This window comes from Phaethon aethereus (genome assembly GCF_964289735.1).
Source record: "Phaethon aethereus genome assembly, chromosome: 2".
NCBI classification, from domain to species: domain Eukaryota; kingdom Metazoa; phylum Chordata; class Aves; order Phaethontiformes; family Phaethontidae; genus Phaethon; species Phaethon aethereus.
In genome coordinates, this window is record NC_138582.1 from 39,208,946 (window position 1) to 39,226,860 (window position 17,915).

At 36.9% G+C, this 17,915-nt stretch overlaps 1 protein-coding gene across 6 annotated transcripts in view; it reads left to right on the forward strand.

Moving 5' to 3' along the window:
- Positions 1 to 17,915, forward strand: part of ARFGEF1 (ARF guanine nucleotide exchange factor 1) — a gene marked incomplete at both ends in the record, with an annotated part of 97,584 nt that overhangs the window by 46,545 nt on the left and 33,124 nt on the right. For 5 of the 6 annotated variants that reach the window (XM_081996342.1, XM_081996341.1, XM_081996344.1 and 2 more), the window contains 11 exons: positions 475 to 654; positions 2,678 to 2,951; positions 3,505 to 3,618; positions 4,257 to 4,429; positions 5,542 to 5,675; positions 9,061 to 9,295; positions 14,475 to 14,574; positions 14,695 to 14,834; positions 14,940 to 15,048; positions 16,203 to 16,404; positions 17,457 to 17,568. In XM_081996342.1, the coding sequence (XP_081852468.1) occupies positions 475 to 654; positions 2,678 to 2,951; positions 3,505 to 3,618; positions 4,257 to 4,429; positions 5,542 to 5,675; positions 9,061 to 9,295; positions 14,475 to 14,574; positions 14,695 to 14,834; positions 14,940 to 15,048; positions 16,203 to 16,404; positions 17,457 to 17,568 (1,773 nt within the window). Of the gene's footprint in view, positions 1 to 474; positions 655 to 2,677; positions 2,952 to 3,504; positions 3,619 to 4,256; positions 4,436 to 5,541; positions 5,676 to 9,060; positions 9,296 to 14,474; positions 14,575 to 14,694; positions 14,835 to 14,939; positions 15,049 to 16,202; positions 16,405 to 17,456; positions 17,569 to 17,915 lie in introns of all 6 variants that reach the window. The other variant, XM_081996340.1, reaches the window with a different exon arrangement.

A 17,915-nucleotide genomic window follows, 5' to 3' on the forward strand; every position in this document is an offset into this window, starting at 1 on the left:
GAGAGGGTAACTGTGCAACTTACAACTGTCTAATCTTACAATCAGTCTCTGTTCTTCACATTTACATTTTTTGTAAAACAACTTTTGGACCCTTTGGATTGCTTTCCGTATTTTAACAGGTAGTCTGTTTTTCATATTTTGTGTCTGGAAGATTCTAGGCTGACTTTTATTAACTACCTGTCTGATAACTCCATAGGTGACTACTTGCTGTTATATGCTATGAAAACTGCATTTCCTAGATATGTTGATTAAAAACACTCTCAATTTAATGTAACTGGTATGTATGATGTTCCAGTATGGCTACAAGAGTACATGGAAAAAAAAAGTTAATTAAACTTCAGTTCAAGATAAGGTACTTAGTTATATTTTAAAAGTAATACAAATTTGATATTCATTCATTTGCAAACTATTTGATTGACAAGAAAAGTTTTGACTGGAAAGCATATACATATATGTGTGTGTTTGTTTGTTTAGGCTTTGCTCACTGCAGTAACATCTCAACACATAGAAATCCACGAAGGAACAGTACTACAGGCTGTAAGAACATGTTACAATATCTACCTAGCAAGCAAAAATCTCATAAATCAAACCACAGCCAAGGCCACTCTAACACAAATGCTGAATGTCATTTTTGCACGAATGGAAAATCAAGCAGTGAGTATCTGAGTATCTTTATATAGAAAACAGTTCTTAAAAGCAAACCAGATTGAGAGATTCGTTTTGTCACTATTATTAAAGCTTTTTGGCATTCCTAACTTATGTACTTCCGGAAAAAAAAGATTCTGGTGTCTTACATTCTTCTTTTTGTATTCTGCACTCTGAAGTAGGTGTGAAATGTGTTTCTGGGGTGCGGGGGTGGTGTATAGGATTTAAACTTCTCATAGTGGTTGTGTATATTTAATGGCTGTATTCAACTTCAGTTTCTATTGTCAGGCTGTCAAAAGATGCAACACTACCTGCATAAGAGTGCATATGGAATACATTAGTGTTATAGTGAAATGCTCCAATGTTGTTGTGATGATAAAGACCAAAGTAGTTATCAATGATTAAAAAAAACCACCAAAACACAAACACCAAAAAACAAGCAAAAAGCCCTTTCTAGTCATGTAATCATTTACATATTTTAACATTTTAATGTGTAACAGTCACTAACAAATACGTCACTGAAATTGCTATTTTGAGTTGTCAGCAGGGACCCCAGCACATGCCACGTGCCTTCTACTGCTGATGATAAAGAACAGTAAGGCTAAGTAATTATCCTAATTCCTATTTTAAAAAAACCCAAACAACAAACATACACACACACAAAACCCCCCTACACCCAAAACCCAAAGAAACAAAAAAGCGGATGCCCAAATTTGAGAACGAGTTGAATTCTTAGCTACTTCTAGAAACAAGTCTGCTGTATTATTACAAACTCATAAATTTTCTCGTAGAATGTGTAGTACTTTCTTTCTTACTTTTCTCTCAGAAGCAACTGCATATTGGTATGTGGTACTATTACAGTCAAAGATTTATGAGACACCATATTTATGATAAGTCATGGCAAAAGCTGCACAGTACCCAAGTGCTTGAGAAATCTGTGCAGTTACTGTTCTTTTAAGCAACGTAATATAGAGGAGGATTATTATTATCCTACAATGGAAGTCTTAATTTTTGCCAGACTAAGTCTAGTCTTTATGCAAGTTGATAAGATGTTCTGCTTGTTTTGCACACTTAGGGCAGTTATTTTAATATGATAGCTAACAAATGCTAGAAGTAATTATTTAAGCTGTAATTTGAAAATTAGTATCTACTCGGGGGTTCTATAGCACCCCGAAAGATATGGTATAGAAAGCTTCAAGTGGAAGAGTAAAGGGCTGAGATCATAGTAGCCAAAATAACAGTATAAAAAGTACAAAACTTTTGGTAAACTGCAGGGATAGAAAGCCAGTCCTTAGAGTGTTGCCTCAAAGGACACCCTGCTTTGGTTTGACTTTAATGACATTGTGTTAATGCATTAGAGAGATTCTTCCCTTTCTGGGGATTCCAGATCAAAGAACCATGAAACTAAAATAGTCTTTGTCTTACAGTTTTAAGTATGATGATTCCTTCCTGAGGATCTGTCTTCTGTAGTGTTTTGGAAGTGCTGCTCTTTTCAGTTTAAACTCCTGTTTTTGTTGGGTTTTTTTCCCCTGGATGTTTAGTCAATTTTCTTTTTTTTTTTTTTTTTTTTTTTTTAGTCTTAATACCACATGCTTGTAGGATAACAGAAGACTCTAAGTTCTCCAATGTATTTCTCTTTGTGAGAGTTTTCAAAAACAAAGTGCCTTGACGTTTCTCCATGCAGTTCTTTTATATTGTCACATCTCCTGGCTGAACTTCCTTATAGGGCAGGCAGACAACTCTTGGTCCTGTACTATGTGTAGTACACTGTAGTTCCACAGTGAAGGTATGGTTAAGTGTAATACGCATAGCTGGGAAGCAGCTCTTTTGCAAAGGTTTATTGCATGATATTAAAATGATTTATAATAGTACAAAGGGGTGCATTTTCTTAAACTGTTACAGCTTTATGAAGGCACTATGTAAGCAGAGACAATAGAGATTTCATGTTTATAAAAGAATGTATACAATATGTATACAGCTCATTTTTCTGTTTTTATAATGAAATTCTTGTGTGATTGCAATATTTTTGTAGCTTCAGGAAGCCAAACAGATGGAAAAGGAAAGACACAGACAGCAACACCATCTACAACAGTCTCCAGTAAGCCATCATGAGCCTGAGTCACCTCAACTGAGACATATTCCAACACAGACTGATCAGCTGTCCAAAGAACATGAGAGAGAACTTGACCACAGCACAAATGATGTGGACAAGAACCTTCAGGAAGATCTAGAGGCAGAAAATGGATCTGATATTTCTAGTGCTGAAAATGAACAGACAGAAGCCGACCAAGCTACAGCAGCAGAAAGTAATCAGTGTGTATTTCTGTTTCATGGAGGGGGGGAAAAGGTCTGTAAAAAGAAAGGCTTGAGAGTTGTCTCTTTTTCCCTCTCCCAAATCTGGAGTCAGGCATACACTTTCAAACAGTTGACTAATGCAAAATGTCTGTTGTCCTTGTTACCATTGTTGGAGTTTATCACGAGTATCTTTTAGTCCTACATTCTGTTGTAGTTACTGTAGCAAAGATTCCTTTTTGCACCTATGTAATATTGTGAAAGTTTTTGAGAATACCATCTCAAAACTGGTAAGTTTTCACTGTTTAGTGTACATGAAAATACAAAGTTGATGTCTTTTGTTGGCATAGGCCTGTGGATTAATTACCATTTACAGGTTCAACACTGGAATGCTTATGTTCTGCAAATACTATTTTCAAAGCAACCAAACATGGCACTCTTTTTTAATGTATACTCTGCTATTTATAGATTTGTAATTGAATTTTTAAACAGTAAATGCAATAAAATATTTCCTTAATTTCTGAGTTTCTCATTAATATTTGTTTGGGTTTGTTTTTCTTTTTAAAGATCTTTCTAAAGCTGATGGAGGACCGTATGATGGTGAAAGCATTGAGTGTGAAGAGAAGGCGCAAGAAATTGTAGAAAGTATTGTGCAGGAAATGGTGAACATAGTAGTTGGAGGTATTCTGTTAATATCTGTCCAGTCAATAGCAACTGCAGTCTGAATCTTGACCTGTAGAATTATTTTAACACTTCGGAATATTTAACTACAATGTCATTTAAATAACACTTAAATGCTGAAGAAAACAGTTTCAGTTGTCTGACCTCAGCTTTGCGTTATTTAACACTAAAATGGACACATTTTCTTGGATTGATTTACACTCTATATTGGAGATTAGTGTTCTTTCTAAAATACAAATTCTTGTTCCTTTTATTTTTCTGGTTTGTTTTGATACAGGCTCTTCACAAATGGGCCTGTCTCTATAGTAGCAGTGTAGCACTACGTTTTTCAGTTTGTTGGAAAGTGTTTATCAAATCAGTGACTTCCCCCTGCCCTGCCCCCAGTGCTTCTTGGAAACTTGGTAGAATTGTGCACCTGCCAATGTAAAGTTTTTAAGTATTTTTTAATTGTAATTTTCATTAGTGGGAATTGAAAATATTTGGCATTTTTTTAGTTGTAATACCATGTAAATTCTGCCTTAAGCTCTTCCTTATGATATTTTGCTTCTCATTTTAATGTTTCAATGTTAGATTTAAAGGCTTTTTAATTTGCATTCTTATGTATAATTTGTTTATAATTTTTACATCTTTTCTGATAGATGTGGAAGGGACTGCTGAAAGTGCAGGTGGTGATGGCACAACTGTAACATTAGAGGATGGCAGTGACAGTGAGAATATTCAGGCAAACGGAATTCCAGGGACTCCAATTTCTGTTGCTTATACACCGTCTTTACCTGATGACAGATTATCCGTCTCTTCCAATGATACTCAGGTACAGGCAGTTACTAATTAGAAGATACTGAAAAAAGTAATATATTTTATATACATAATAATTTCATATGTTAATATATAATGAATTTCAAGTATTAAGTCATGTTCTAAGCATTATTCTATTTTAATGCAATATTTATATTAAATTTTTGTAAGTAAATTTTGCATGTGATGCCTTTTTTATCCTAGTATATTTTTAGCTGCCCCATAGAGTACATTGTTCCAAAATTAGAGAACTCAGTTCCCTATTTTCTGAAGTGCTCCTGAGAAACTATAAAACTAGTATTTAATATACATAGTGAAGAGTATAGACAATTATAGGCATACTTGAAAACAGCACACTGAAATTATACAAATAATTCAAATGAATAGAAATTTCAAGCCTATAGCATGATCTTACTGCAGTGATTTCAGATAAAAAATTTCATGTCTAAGAGGATTTGATTTGCATTCACAAAAATGATGTGAAAATATACTCCCTGGGTTGTATCAGATATCAGCATGTGTGCATTATCAGCTGACAGAGGGTATCTGCTTTCTAAGTGTACTGCGTAATTAGGTTTGGGAATAATAGATTTTAAGATTTAAAAGCTAGTCACATATGCCATACAAATAGAATATTAACATTAAACATGTTGCTTTTATAAGGGACAACAATACAGAATTGTAAGAACTTAGTAATAGGGGTGATTATTGTACCATAGAAATTTTACCAAATGTATCTTGCCTCAGATATGTCACTACTTTCATTCTATTAAAATGTCAAGGTTTTTTGTTTTGTTTTGTTTTTTTTTAAAACTAGTTATCTACTGGAAGTGTCTGAAGGCAATTCACTGCAAGTTATCTTACTTAAACTTGACCTACCTAATTTCATGACAGACTTTAATTAATTCTGACTTTTTACTGAGATGGGGATTCTTATTATTGAGTTTGTTCATTTTAACTGGACTGCAGAATATTTTGTTTTGTTTTAATTTATTCTTGAGACCATAAAGCTGTAGTGAATTGGTTGTATTTGTATAATATGTTAACTTCTTGTTGCTAGGAGGTGGGGATTTCCCTACACAACCTGCTAATGCAAAATGGAATACTGAAATATGTTAACTTCTTTAGGAATCTGGAAATTCTTCAGGACCTACCCCTGGTGCTAAGTTTTCCCACATTTTACAAAAGGATGCCTTCCTTGTATTCAGGTCACTGTGTAAACTCTCCATGAAGCCCCTGTCAGATGGACCACCAGATCCAAAGTAAGTAGAATTAAGAGTTCTCATGATGAATCTTTTCTATTTGAAAGTAAAAATAAGTTAGTTAAATATTTTTGTGAGTCCTCAGTTATTGAGAAAATAATGGTATGGTAAAAAGAACCTAGAAACTTTGAAAAGGTACTTTTTTGTTTTAATGCATCTTTTGTATGTTAAAGCAACTACTCCTACACATATAACTGTTTAGAAGTTTCTTAACAAAGCCTATGCTTCCTGTAAGTACATCATGTTCTTCCTAGTTGCTCTCTGTAACGCTTTTCAGAAGGGTTTGTAAAGAAGGTCTTCAGGTATTTTTGTTTTGGCTAATGTTGCTCTGCTTTTAAGGGATCTAGGTTTGTAATTGTTGCTGTTTATGCCCCACAATTTCTTACATCTCTTATGTGTTGGGTATCCAGTACACATGACCAGCTCTACTTCATCTTAATCTAAGCTCCTCACTTTGAGCTGATACTGGTTATGATAAATTTGTGATATAGTGTTTCATTCTTTTGCTCAGGTTGGACACTTTTGACAGCCTCCTTAATCAAAACACAAATGTTTTGAAAAAAAAAGTCTTTATTTGGGCTGTTTTGGAGATCTTGTCCTCTGACTGAAGATACTGTGTTTTCAATTCGAGTTAGAGAATTGTTCATTGTAAACAAACAAACAAAAAATTTCTCATCTATAGATGGGTGCTGTTATTAGTTAGTTTTGAGTGTTGGCAAAGAACGTTGCTTTTCTGATCTTGAATAGAATTTATATGCATCTTTTTTTGCACATTAGGAACAATTGGTAATAATTTTCAAGGGAGTGCCTTTTTGTTCCTCAAATATTAAAATTATAGTATGACTTCTGATGACAGTCAAAGGCCCAGTATTCTTCAAAATAAAATCAGCTTTACTGTTCCAAAGTCTATCTTTTAAAGCAGGTAACTTTAAGACAGTTTAATCACTGATACGTATCGTGGATTTAATGAGCTGAAAAAAAATTACCATGTAGTAGAAGGGGTTTTGAAGGGTTAGTCTAGAACCATTTTCAGATTGTTTTCATAATGATGCACTATGGAAAGTCATGACATTTTTCCTCACTATTTTTGAGAATTTGTTTTCCAGGAAATGCCATGAAAATCCTGTGGTTTTAGTTGGTTCTCTGAGAATAAGACTGTCCATTTATTAAAGCCTTTAATGGATTAACTCCATTTGGAAGAGCAGCAATAGCTATTGAGACACTTGGAGGATCTCATCTGAATCCATGGAGTCCTTGACATTCATATTAGAACTAAGCAAGCTCTTCATATAAAACAAATGGGGGGAAACAGCATTTAGGGCAACAAGAATTAGCTGCAAAGGCATTCAAAGTCGTCCTGTGTTTGGAGAAGTGCCTAGAATTTATCAGTGGTTCTGAGGCATTGATGGCTTTTTGAACTATTACAAACATGCTATAATTGGAAGAGGAGGCGTAGGATATCTACAGCATTTAAAAAAAGTCTTGTCTGCCTCTTTAAAATTGTCTTTCCAATGAAATTAGCTATGAATTCTTTAATGAAAATATTTTAAATTTTAGATAACTGGACATAGAGCTTTAGCTTAAAATCCCAAGGCTGGGAGTTGAGATCAGGATTGTACTTCCTGGGAACCTGCGTAATGCCTTGATTTCTTTTTTCCCCGGAATAAAATGAGATGGGGGAGAAATGTCTTGAAGGTTCACTTACTAGATTTTAATCCTTAAACTTGTTTTAAATTAAGCGGGCTTTACACATCATACAGAATTGGTGAATCCAGCAAATTAGGACTTCAGTTATGAGCTGACACTTGCTGGAAGTAGGCAATATTTAATATTTTATTTACGATTGAGATTCTCTTCATATTTAAATTCTTACGTTTCATAACAAAGTACGGTCTGGTGATGTGCTGTCTGCACACTTGATACAACGTGATGCAAAAATCAAGCCTTTTGCATCAAAGGAGATGGTTATGCTAGGTTCTGTGCAGCTGTGCAGGGTCCAAGAACCAGACATTTTTTTGAAGAACTAGAGAGCTGGTTTGGAGCATTTACATTGACCTGCAGCCCATTAAGAGGAATGGGAGGAACAAGTTCCTCACTCAATTTGACCGGCTATGTTTTGCTTCTAAAAAGTGTCTTAAAACAAAAAGTCTAAGCTTGGGATTATGTTCTATTGATACACTCATCCCATCCCACTTTGTTTGCTGGCGTGCAGGAATCATTGAGTTTATTTGCAACATACTTGTTACTAATTTGCATTTTTGTTTTTAGCTAGACTGGAATTACTCTTTGTTCACTAAGCTCATCTTTTTGCAGTATATGGCAAATACCCAACTGTTGTGTATATCACATGTTGACTTGAAGCACCCTTTACCATGTCTGGGCTGTACTGTATGAAAAATTTCCTGTCATTATTCCTTATGTTTCATAACTGTCCTCCATCAGTGGGTGGTTGTTCCATGAAAGCTGTGGACTGTCTTGCTGGGAAAGCCATTTGTGTCTATACATGCTCTTCAGAAGAGCTACAGTCTTCTGAGATGATCAGAAGTGAAAAGGAGCGTCAGGAGTCTGATGAGGGAATGCTTTCACCTGGAATGCTATTTGAATTGCATTATATTTTCATAGATGCAGATTTCCTGTGGCGGGGTGGTGGTGTGGTTGTTTGCTTGCTTGTTTAAAGCATAAATAGTAGCACTGTTCTGACATGAATTCTAGCTTCCTTCAGTCTGCAAGAAGCGTGATGTTGCCGTGGAGCACTTGACAACGCTCCAGTTGCTTGACTTTGCTATTGCCATGTTTAAAATAGGCATGTTCTGTATCTTAACTGGTCTTGGAGTGAGATGGGGACAGTGACTAATAAACAATATAAAACACTGTCTTTGAGAAAGAGATTTCAGTGTTGAGAGGAAGTAGGTCAGGCAGTACAGCTGTTGTCTTTATGGTCCTTCAGCTCTCTTTCCATGCTGGTGGAAATAGAGGAGGATGAATTTCCATCTTTTGGTAGTCCGTGTTCTGTAGATGGGCTGGATAGTTTAGATGGTATCTTCCAAAACTTTAAAAGGAATGCTCCCTTCATCCACTGGCTAAGATGGGCAGCATTGCCTACTGTTGCTGCTGTTCTGCAGCACTGTGCTGCAGAAGAGAGAGTAGCTCAATAGTAATGGAGAGAAACTGTAACTGGAAAAGGTTATTCCTGCCCACCTTCTTGGCTGAAGAGTGACCACTTCATCAAAAAAGATCAACATCTTTTTATGCCACTTTCTACACCAAGTTGTGTCAAGTCTGAGTTTTTCATGAACATACAAAAACATTGTGGTGTGATTTTTCTTTTTTTTTTTTTTTTTAAATAACTTACGCTGAGCTGATACGTTGTATTGTTTTATTCTAGATCTCATGAACTGCGATCAAAGATTCTTTCATTGCAGTTGCTTCTGTCTATTCTGCAAAATGCAGGACCTGTCTTCAGGACGAATGAGATGTTTATTAATGCTATTAAGCAGTACCTTTGTGTTGCACTGTCAAAAAATGGAGTCTCATCAGTTCCAGAAGTTTTTGAACTTTCACTTTCCATATTTCTTACCCTCCTGTCAAACTTTAAGACTCATCTAAAGATGCAGATCGAGGTACGTTATGTGAATTTCTAATTTAAGGGGCGGACATTGCTAAGTGAACAGTTGTTTATATTTGTGTGTAGCTTGGTCTTGCTTAGAGAAATTTGTCTTCCTTTCTGAATCTCAGCTTTTGCGGAAGACTTGCCAGATCTTGCCATGCACAGAAGCTCTTTTTCACCCAGTGTCAATGGACTTGCTTGCAACAATGCCCTTAACCCCCTTAAATAAAATAGCAGCATTTCCTTTGGAATACTTAGAGACTAAATAAGATTTGCTCCTAACATCAGAAGTAATGTGACACTTGTGGTAGTGTTAAATTGTTTGGTGAAGAGGAAAGTGATGGGAAAACTTTTGTAGGGCTGTTTAAAAAAAATTTCCATCATATTTTAACTAGAACATGAAATGAAGTACCTAATAAAGAAGTAAGCCGTTTCATCACTTAATAATAAACTAAGAAATTTTACAGTGCGAAACATGCTTTGATTTACTGTGATTGACGTGAATTTTTACAATCATAACTTATTGCCCATACTCACTACTATTACTATTTGAGTTAGTTTCCTTTATTTAAAAGCAGAGGTTTTTGTTGGCTGTGGCATGGTATTATTGTAGAATGCTGCTGAAACTCAGAATTGAGTAGGTTTGTGGATAAGCTCAGTCAACCAGTGTTCAATAATGCGATTAGGAAGTTTGAGCTCTGCACTACATAGTACATATTAAGAAAATGAGTACACTTATGAAAAGCCGATGTAATATATGTTTTTGCAAAGGAATTCTAGAATAAAAATTAATGACTTGAAATGCATTGTGGATTCTCTTTGACGTCACTCGAACAGATTTCTTTCTCTAGGGAAATCCCAGCTATTTGATTATTGTAGCCACTTCCCCTTTGTGTATCAGGGGCTACATCAATATATGTCCCGAATAAGATAATCGCATTTCCTCAGGTCCTCAAAGTCCTTACAGACATTGAAAATTTTGGGTGGATATATTCTAAGTCATAGGGAGAAGGAAGATGTATGTAGAGGCTTTGTTCTTGACTTAATTTTTGTGCCATAGGGTATGAGCAGCTTCTTGGAAAGATTCTGTCCATTTGAACCATGTGGCTACTCTCTTGTGTGTCCCATGTGTTAAAAATCTTAACTCCATGGTAAATTAGTAGTGTGCACAGTGTGTTCCTCCTGTTCATTTTCGTAATTTTATGTTTTGGGAGTCGATGTGAATACTGAAGCCTACAGATTACAGAATCACAGAATCACTAGGTTGGAAAGGACCTTTAAGATCATCAAGTCCAACCATTAATCCAGCGCCACCATGTCCCCTAAACCATGTCCTGAAGCGCCACATCCACACCTTTTTTGAACACTTCCAGAGATGGCGACTCCACCACCTCCCTGGGCAGCCTGTTCCAATGCCTGACCACCCTCTTGGTGAAGAAATTTTTCCTAATATCCAATCTAAACCTCCCCTGGCGCAACTTGAGGCCATTTCCTCTTGTCCTATCACTAGTTACTTGGGAGAAGAGACCAACACCCTCGTCACCACAACCCCCTTTCAGGTAGTTGTAGAGAGCGATAAGGTCTCCTCTCGGCCTCCTCTTCTCCAGACTAAACAACCCCAGTTCCCTCAGCCGCTCCTCATAAGACTTGTGCTCCAGACCCCTCACCAGCTTCATTGCCCTTCTCTGGACACGCTCCAGCACCTCAACATCCTTCTTGTAGTGAGGGGCCCAAAACTGAACACAGTATTCAAGGTGCGGCCTCACCAGTGCCGAGTACGGGGGCACGATCACTTCCCTACTCCTGCTGGCCACACTATTGCTGATACAGGCCAGGACGCTGTTGGCCTTCTTGGCCGCCTGGGCACACTGCCGGCTCATGTTCAGCCGGCTGTCAACCAGCACCCCCAGGTCCCTTTCCGCCGGGCTGCTCTCCAGCCACTCCTCCCCAAGCCTGTAGCGTTGCATGGGGTTGTTGTGGCCAAAGTGCAGGACCCGGCACTTGGCCTTATTAAACCTCATACAGTTGGCCTCTGCCCATCGATCCAGCCTGTCCAGATCCCTCTGCAGAGCCCTCCTACCCTCCAGCAGATCAACACTCCCACCCAACTTGGTGTCATCTGCAAACTTACTGAGGGAGCACTCAATTCCCTCATCCAGATCATCAATAAAGATATTGAATAAGACTGGCCCCAGAACCGAGCCCTGGGGAAATTGCCCCATAAGTGTGAAGGTTAAGTACATGAAAAGGTGATGAGAAATGTTGATAACATTGCTGTTATAAGGACCTTGAATTCAGAGATTTCTTCATCTATGCATGTCATTGTATAAGTTGATATGTTGTGGCATCTTTGGAGGAAGAACCTCATTTTGCCAGTACTCTGTCAGAAGGGTATTGTGTTCTGATCACTTACCAAGTTATTTTGGTGCCCTTTTGGGGAAGAAACAATAGGATTTCCTTGAGCATAGCTTGGATGGAAATACAGGTTTAGTGATTGATTGAATGTGCTTTGAAAATATGATGCATTTTTAAGACTTTCAAGACAAACTGCGTGTGCTCAACAAGACTGTTAGTACATGTTCAGTGTTCAGCACATCAGACAGACTGCGCTGAGGTGCTCTTCCAGTCACACAGCCTGCTTCCCGGAAAGTGTTGGGCTCCCTATGCATTTGCAGAGCTTACAAGTCAGCTTGTAGGTGGTAAATGCATTGCAATCCAGCTTCCCTGGCAGAAATTTCATGAGCTTCCATCGCTGCCATCCTTTTCCCAAATTCCACACAGAAAACGAAGATATATCTGAGGAAAACTGGATATAGGATACTCTACACTATTGTAGCAGCTTCTAGAATATGCTAGATTAGGACCACCACCACATAGCAGGGCTGCATTTCCTCCTCACAAATACGAAACACAAAAGCTCGATGTCACCAGAGTATCCATCCATTACAAAGTATGGGGGACAGCAATTTCTAGAAACTTACTCTTTTTCCTGGTTGTGAGCTAAGAATTCCTCTTCTTTCAGCTACTGATCCTAAAGGTTATTCAGAAGATGTGGGCAGACAAGTAGATAACTTCACATTCAGTTTGTGTCTTGGAGCTGTAAGGAGAGCCATATGCTCTGATTTATAATATGCAAAATCTATATATTTTGGGATTGAGGCTGCATTCTTCATCTGTGTAGGAAATTTTGGGCATACATATAGTTTCAGATTCTGTTGAAAGAGACCCTCCCTTGGTCCCTTGATTTAAATACTCATCTAGCACTGCCCTCTTACAGTTAAAATAGTTTGAATTGTACCTTAATTGTATCATAACTGTATTTCTAAGTGGGTCAGTGAATATATTTGCAGCAGATCAGGTCCTAGGTATCAGGGGATTTGAGGTGTCATTTAGTTATGATTACCACCCTTTCATAAGTGTGAATAAGCACTCTTAAAATGCTTATTTTCAGTTAACCAAACTAAGTAATTGGCTCTCTTCTGGTTTACTTTTCCAATATGCTAGGAATAAAGTCTCAGCTCTGTGACATGAATTGCAATAAGTAGCATACTGATAGATAGAATTTTTAAATATCTGAAATGTAAATAATCAGTGGTTTTGACAGCTGCTCATTCCAAGATATGTTTGTCTAAAGTTGACACCAGAAGCAAGCAGTCATCTCTCTGTCTCAGAAGCATAGAGGTCTAAAGTGTTTTTGTAGTATGCATACCTTCCAGCTAATTTCTCTTCTATCTTAGGTTTGGATTTAATTTTTATACTTGAATCTTTTTTCTGTGCTCTGTCAGTGACTACTTTTTTTAAATTCTCTACCAGAAAAAAAATATTTTCCTGATTCCAGAGGGTATATAACATTATGGTCTTTTAGTAAAAAAATCAGAAAACAGTAAATATGTGACTAAGATTGCTTATAGCATAACCTTTATTAAAACTTTGTCTTCCTCTGTTTGGATCATGTATAGTTGTGACTAAAAATCAGTCTAGTACTCTTGAGATATTTAAGCACTTGAATGTCTTTGATCTGTTATGTGTTGAAGTCCTTATGTTTCATAGAGATGCTTTCCTTATTAAGACTAGTAACTGGATTGTGCTGTGTGACAATGTGACTTAAAGTGAAATTAGCCTTATGCTTATCTCTACCTGGCTAATAGCATAAAATCTCTGTAAAAATTCTGTGGTATAAGGGATTATCTAAGATTAAAAACAAGGGAAGTTATATATTTGCATGTTTGCATGCTGGTGTCAGAGAAGAATTTGATGGCTTGGGACTATCAGCAGCATTCTAGACAAAAATGTATGTTGGTGGATTTGGTAGCCCCAACTAGCTTTGGAGAGGTGAACTCTCAGAAGTGCAGAACGGTGATGTAATGCTGTGTAGGATGGTGATGTAATGCCATGTAGCAACTCACATTTTGAGTTCATATGCTTTTACAGCAGTTGCTGCTGCTTAGGGAAGAAGTGAGAAAAAGCCTGCCCTAGCTGCTAAGCATGCTCAGCTGAAACAGTCAGCCTATAATACTAATGGATCTGGTGAGGAACTAATTGAGAGAGTATAAAATAGTCCAAACAAAATCATCTGATCTGAGGCAATTTCAGGGAAAACTAATATCTCTTTTAGGGAAGAGTAACTTTCCCATTAAAGGATCTGCTGCATTTCTTAGGCTTGACCAGTACCCTTCCTCCAATTAATACCGTAGAGTGATTCTTTTGTGTCATGATGTTTCCCTTGTAATGAAGGTCCAGTACTTTAAATTGGTGTAAGTGGCTGTTTGTTATGTTTGTGCCATAATAACTTCATCTCATAGAGAAAATCTTTTGTGGTAAGGTAATATCTCTCCTTTCAAAATGCCAAATGATCTTGAACTCTTAACAGCAGCTTAGACTTCTTTTTAGGCTAAATTGTCTTTTAGGACTTCACATTGTTCCCGGTTCTGTTTTTGAGTGATTGGAATATAAACCAAATTTTTCAGCTGGACAGAACTCCAGAAGTACATAAGTAATAATTCAGATTCCTACTGTGAATGTATCAAGCATAAGTTGTATTTCTTCCTTTCCTTCTTTTTTTTTTTTTTCTTATTTCCTGTACCTCTAAAGTGCTGCTTTCAGAGTTATGTGTCAGAATATTGGCCATCAAAATTAGTGACTGTTCGTAATAGATTTTATTTTTTTTCCCCTCTTCCTGGAATGTTTGTTAGGTTTTCTTCAAAGAAATTTTCCTGTATATCTTGGAAACTTCTACTAGCTCATTTGATCATAAATGGATGGTTATACAAACGCTGACAAGGATTTGTGCAGGTATTGAGGACCATTTGGTTCTAGATTTTACATTTTTCTGCTCGATAGCAAAATTGTACTTGCCTTTCAATGAATGATCTAGTTTTTGTTCGAAGTTTGACAATGTCACTGTGTTTATAGATGCCCAGAGCGTAGTGGACATATACGTGAACTACGATTGTGATTTAAATGCAGCAAATATATTTGAAAGGCTGGTTAATGACCTCTCAAAGATTGCTCAAGGAAGGGGTAGCCAAGAACTTGGCATGTCCAATGTTCAGGTAAAAATTCCGCCAAATTTTTATGAAGCTTTATGTTTCTTGGCATGATAGGTTAAGACTAAACTCTCCATTTCTGTAATGAATTGCTCTTGAAATCTTTTCTAGGAGTTAAGTTTGAGAAAAAAGGGATTGGAATGCTTAGTATCGATCTTGAAGTGCATGGTGGAATGGAGTAAGGATCAATATGTAAATCCCAATTCTCAGACAACACTTGGTAAGATACAAGACATGTTTCTTCTGGCTTTACTAAAGAGGTGCTGCAGGAATTTAGTGCATTTTTCCAGTGTTTTGATACTGTTAGTGTCCAAATTGGTGAAACTTCTTGCATTAAAAAAAGAGAGAGAATAAGCTTTTTTTCCCTTTGGTAGAAATATTGATAACTTTGGATTGGTGTCATTTGAAGAAGTTGTCTAAATTGTCTTTTCGTAATTGTATGAATTCCTAGAAAGCTAGTACTCTTAAAATTATTAAATCCTGTTATTTTCTGTATTTCTAATTTTAAAAGGACCACAAAACTTACTTTGAAGCTCCCTTTATTTCATCTAACTTCATATTGATTAAATTACTACTGAAGCAAGCTGGATGGAGAGCGGTTTTTTTAATTATTAATATATAGCTATAGAACTTTCAATGTTGTGAAGTAACTAAATTATTACTTGTTTTAAACTTGTTTCCATCTGACCTGAGGTGAAAAGAACTAAGGTTGTTCCAGAATTTTCAGATTAAGTGCTTAAAGTTGGTAGCTGAAGTAATAACCTTTTTAGAGGTGGTTACCATGGCTGTCTGTGAACTGGGAGCAGCAGCTCCTTGGCATGTCTGATCATAAATGCTTCTACACACTTTGTTTCAAAAAGGTAGTGATTAGCTTCAGGTCAAAGGTAACATCAGACTTGAAAATGAAAGGAAAGATCTGTAATTGAGTTTCTACGGTTCGTATGCTTTTTTCCAATTGCCTACAAATTATAGTCGCAATTTAAGATGTAAATTTTGGGTGTGTGATAGACTGAAAGAATCCTCCTTGATACAGAATCATAGAATCATTAAGGTTGGAAAAGACCTTTAGGATCATCAAGTCCAACCGTCAACCTGACACCACCATGCCCACTAAACCATCTCCTGAAGTGCCACGTCTACGTGTTTTTTGAACACCTCCAGTGATGGTGACTCCACCAATATGTTGTGGGGTTTTTTTGGTTTTTTTTTTCCCAACCAAACCAAAAGCAGAATTTATGTAAAAATAAATAGAACATTGAAGATAACCCTAGTAAGTTTTAGAAGCCTTCAGAGAGGATTTGAAGAATAGCCCGTGAGTTTAATTTCTTTTCACTGCATGTATTTTGTATGTATGTAACCCTTTTCAATTTATAGGGCAAGAAAAACCGACAGAACAGGACAGCAATGAAACCAAACACCCCGAGACAATTAACAGATATGGAAGCTTAAACTCCTTGGATTCTACTGCTTCATCAGGAATTGGCAGTTACAGCACACAGATGTCTGGCACTGACAACCCAGAGCAGTTTGAGGTCCTAAAGCAACAAAAGGAAATAATAGAACAAGGAATTGACTTGTGAGTGCCCTTTTATCACCCGTGGGAGGGTGGATTCTTTTGGAGCTATGAAGATTCCTGGGTTTTTCTTCCTTCTCCTCATAGATACTCATCTTGTGTTAGGAAAAAAACTCTGGATGTAACAGCACTTCCTCTGGTGAAAGAGTGCTGAATGGTGTCCCCTTTGGAGCCTGTCAACAGTGTTTTGTGTTAACCTAATTCCTCACAGCTAGAAGATGAGTACTCTGAATGTTTGTTCTTTTTTCTCCAGACCTGCTTGTCTAAAAATAAGATTTTCGTATTTGGATAAAAAGAACATTGAACTCATGTGATCAGTTGAATATGACCCGTTTTAATGTACACGTTACTGTTGAAAGTGCCTATATGCTTAAGATGATGCTTCCTTCTGATTAATTAAATTGTCATATTTAGAACTGGAGAGTAGTATAGCTTCTCAGTGCAGTCTGACATGAACCTTCTGTGTGATTTCAGCCTTGTCACCTCACCTCCTTAGTGAGGTCACTTTATGCAAAAAGAAAGGTTTTCTGTAGTACTTTCTGTAGTTCAGACCCTGAGCAAACATGCCGTAGTCCTTTAGGTTTTCAGTTACCTGGTGACTTGTGTACATTTCTGTTCTTACAGGCAACTCATGGATTTCTTGATTGTTTCATAGAGATTAAAACAAAAAGCAACAAAGCATAATTGTTCCTTTCCAAGACAAGACTTCGCTATTTCTGTAGAATATTTTTTTTCTTCATGAGTGCCAGAGTAAATGATAGTGTTTAGCTCTACTGGCAACTGCTTAGATGCCATGCTGGCAGTTACGTAGCAAAGAGGAGGAGGCTGTTTATGGGGCGGGGAGGGGGGAATAAATTCATCCAATGATGAAAGGAATAATTATGGAACAAAATAGATCATTCCTATCTAATGCATAGTTTGATAAAGGAAAAATATTTAATACATAGATTTTCAGTATCTCATCCAAAATTATTTAATCTTTTTTACTTAAGCAGGTAAGGCTTTGTGCATTGATAAAAGGGTTAACTCATTCCATCCTGATCTTGATTGTACAGATTCAACAAGAAACCAAAGAGAGGGATTCAGTACCTGCAAGAACAAGGAATGCTTGGCACTACCCCTGAAGATATTGCTCAGTTCTTGCATCAAGAGGAAAGATTAGATTCAGTAAGAAAATTGTTTTCCTGATGGTTGTTTGCTCATGCTGATGTTTTTATACCAATTGCAAATCATGTGATAGTGTTTTAAAGTGTATAACATTCTTGTACAACGAAGTAAAAAAGGAAACTTCTCTTTGTAAGCTCCAGGAATTTCAGTTGAGAGTATGCATGAGAGCTATACCCTGTACTATGTGCGTTTTGCAGTTTGGCAAAGTGTAAGAAAAAGACTGAGCTGACTCAAGGCTTGTATTTAGTTGCTAGTGTAACTAGGAGCAACTTACTAAACTATATTTACTTCAGCCCAATAAGGGACTGCCACAAGTAACTGTCCTTCAGAGACTGCCAAAAAATAAC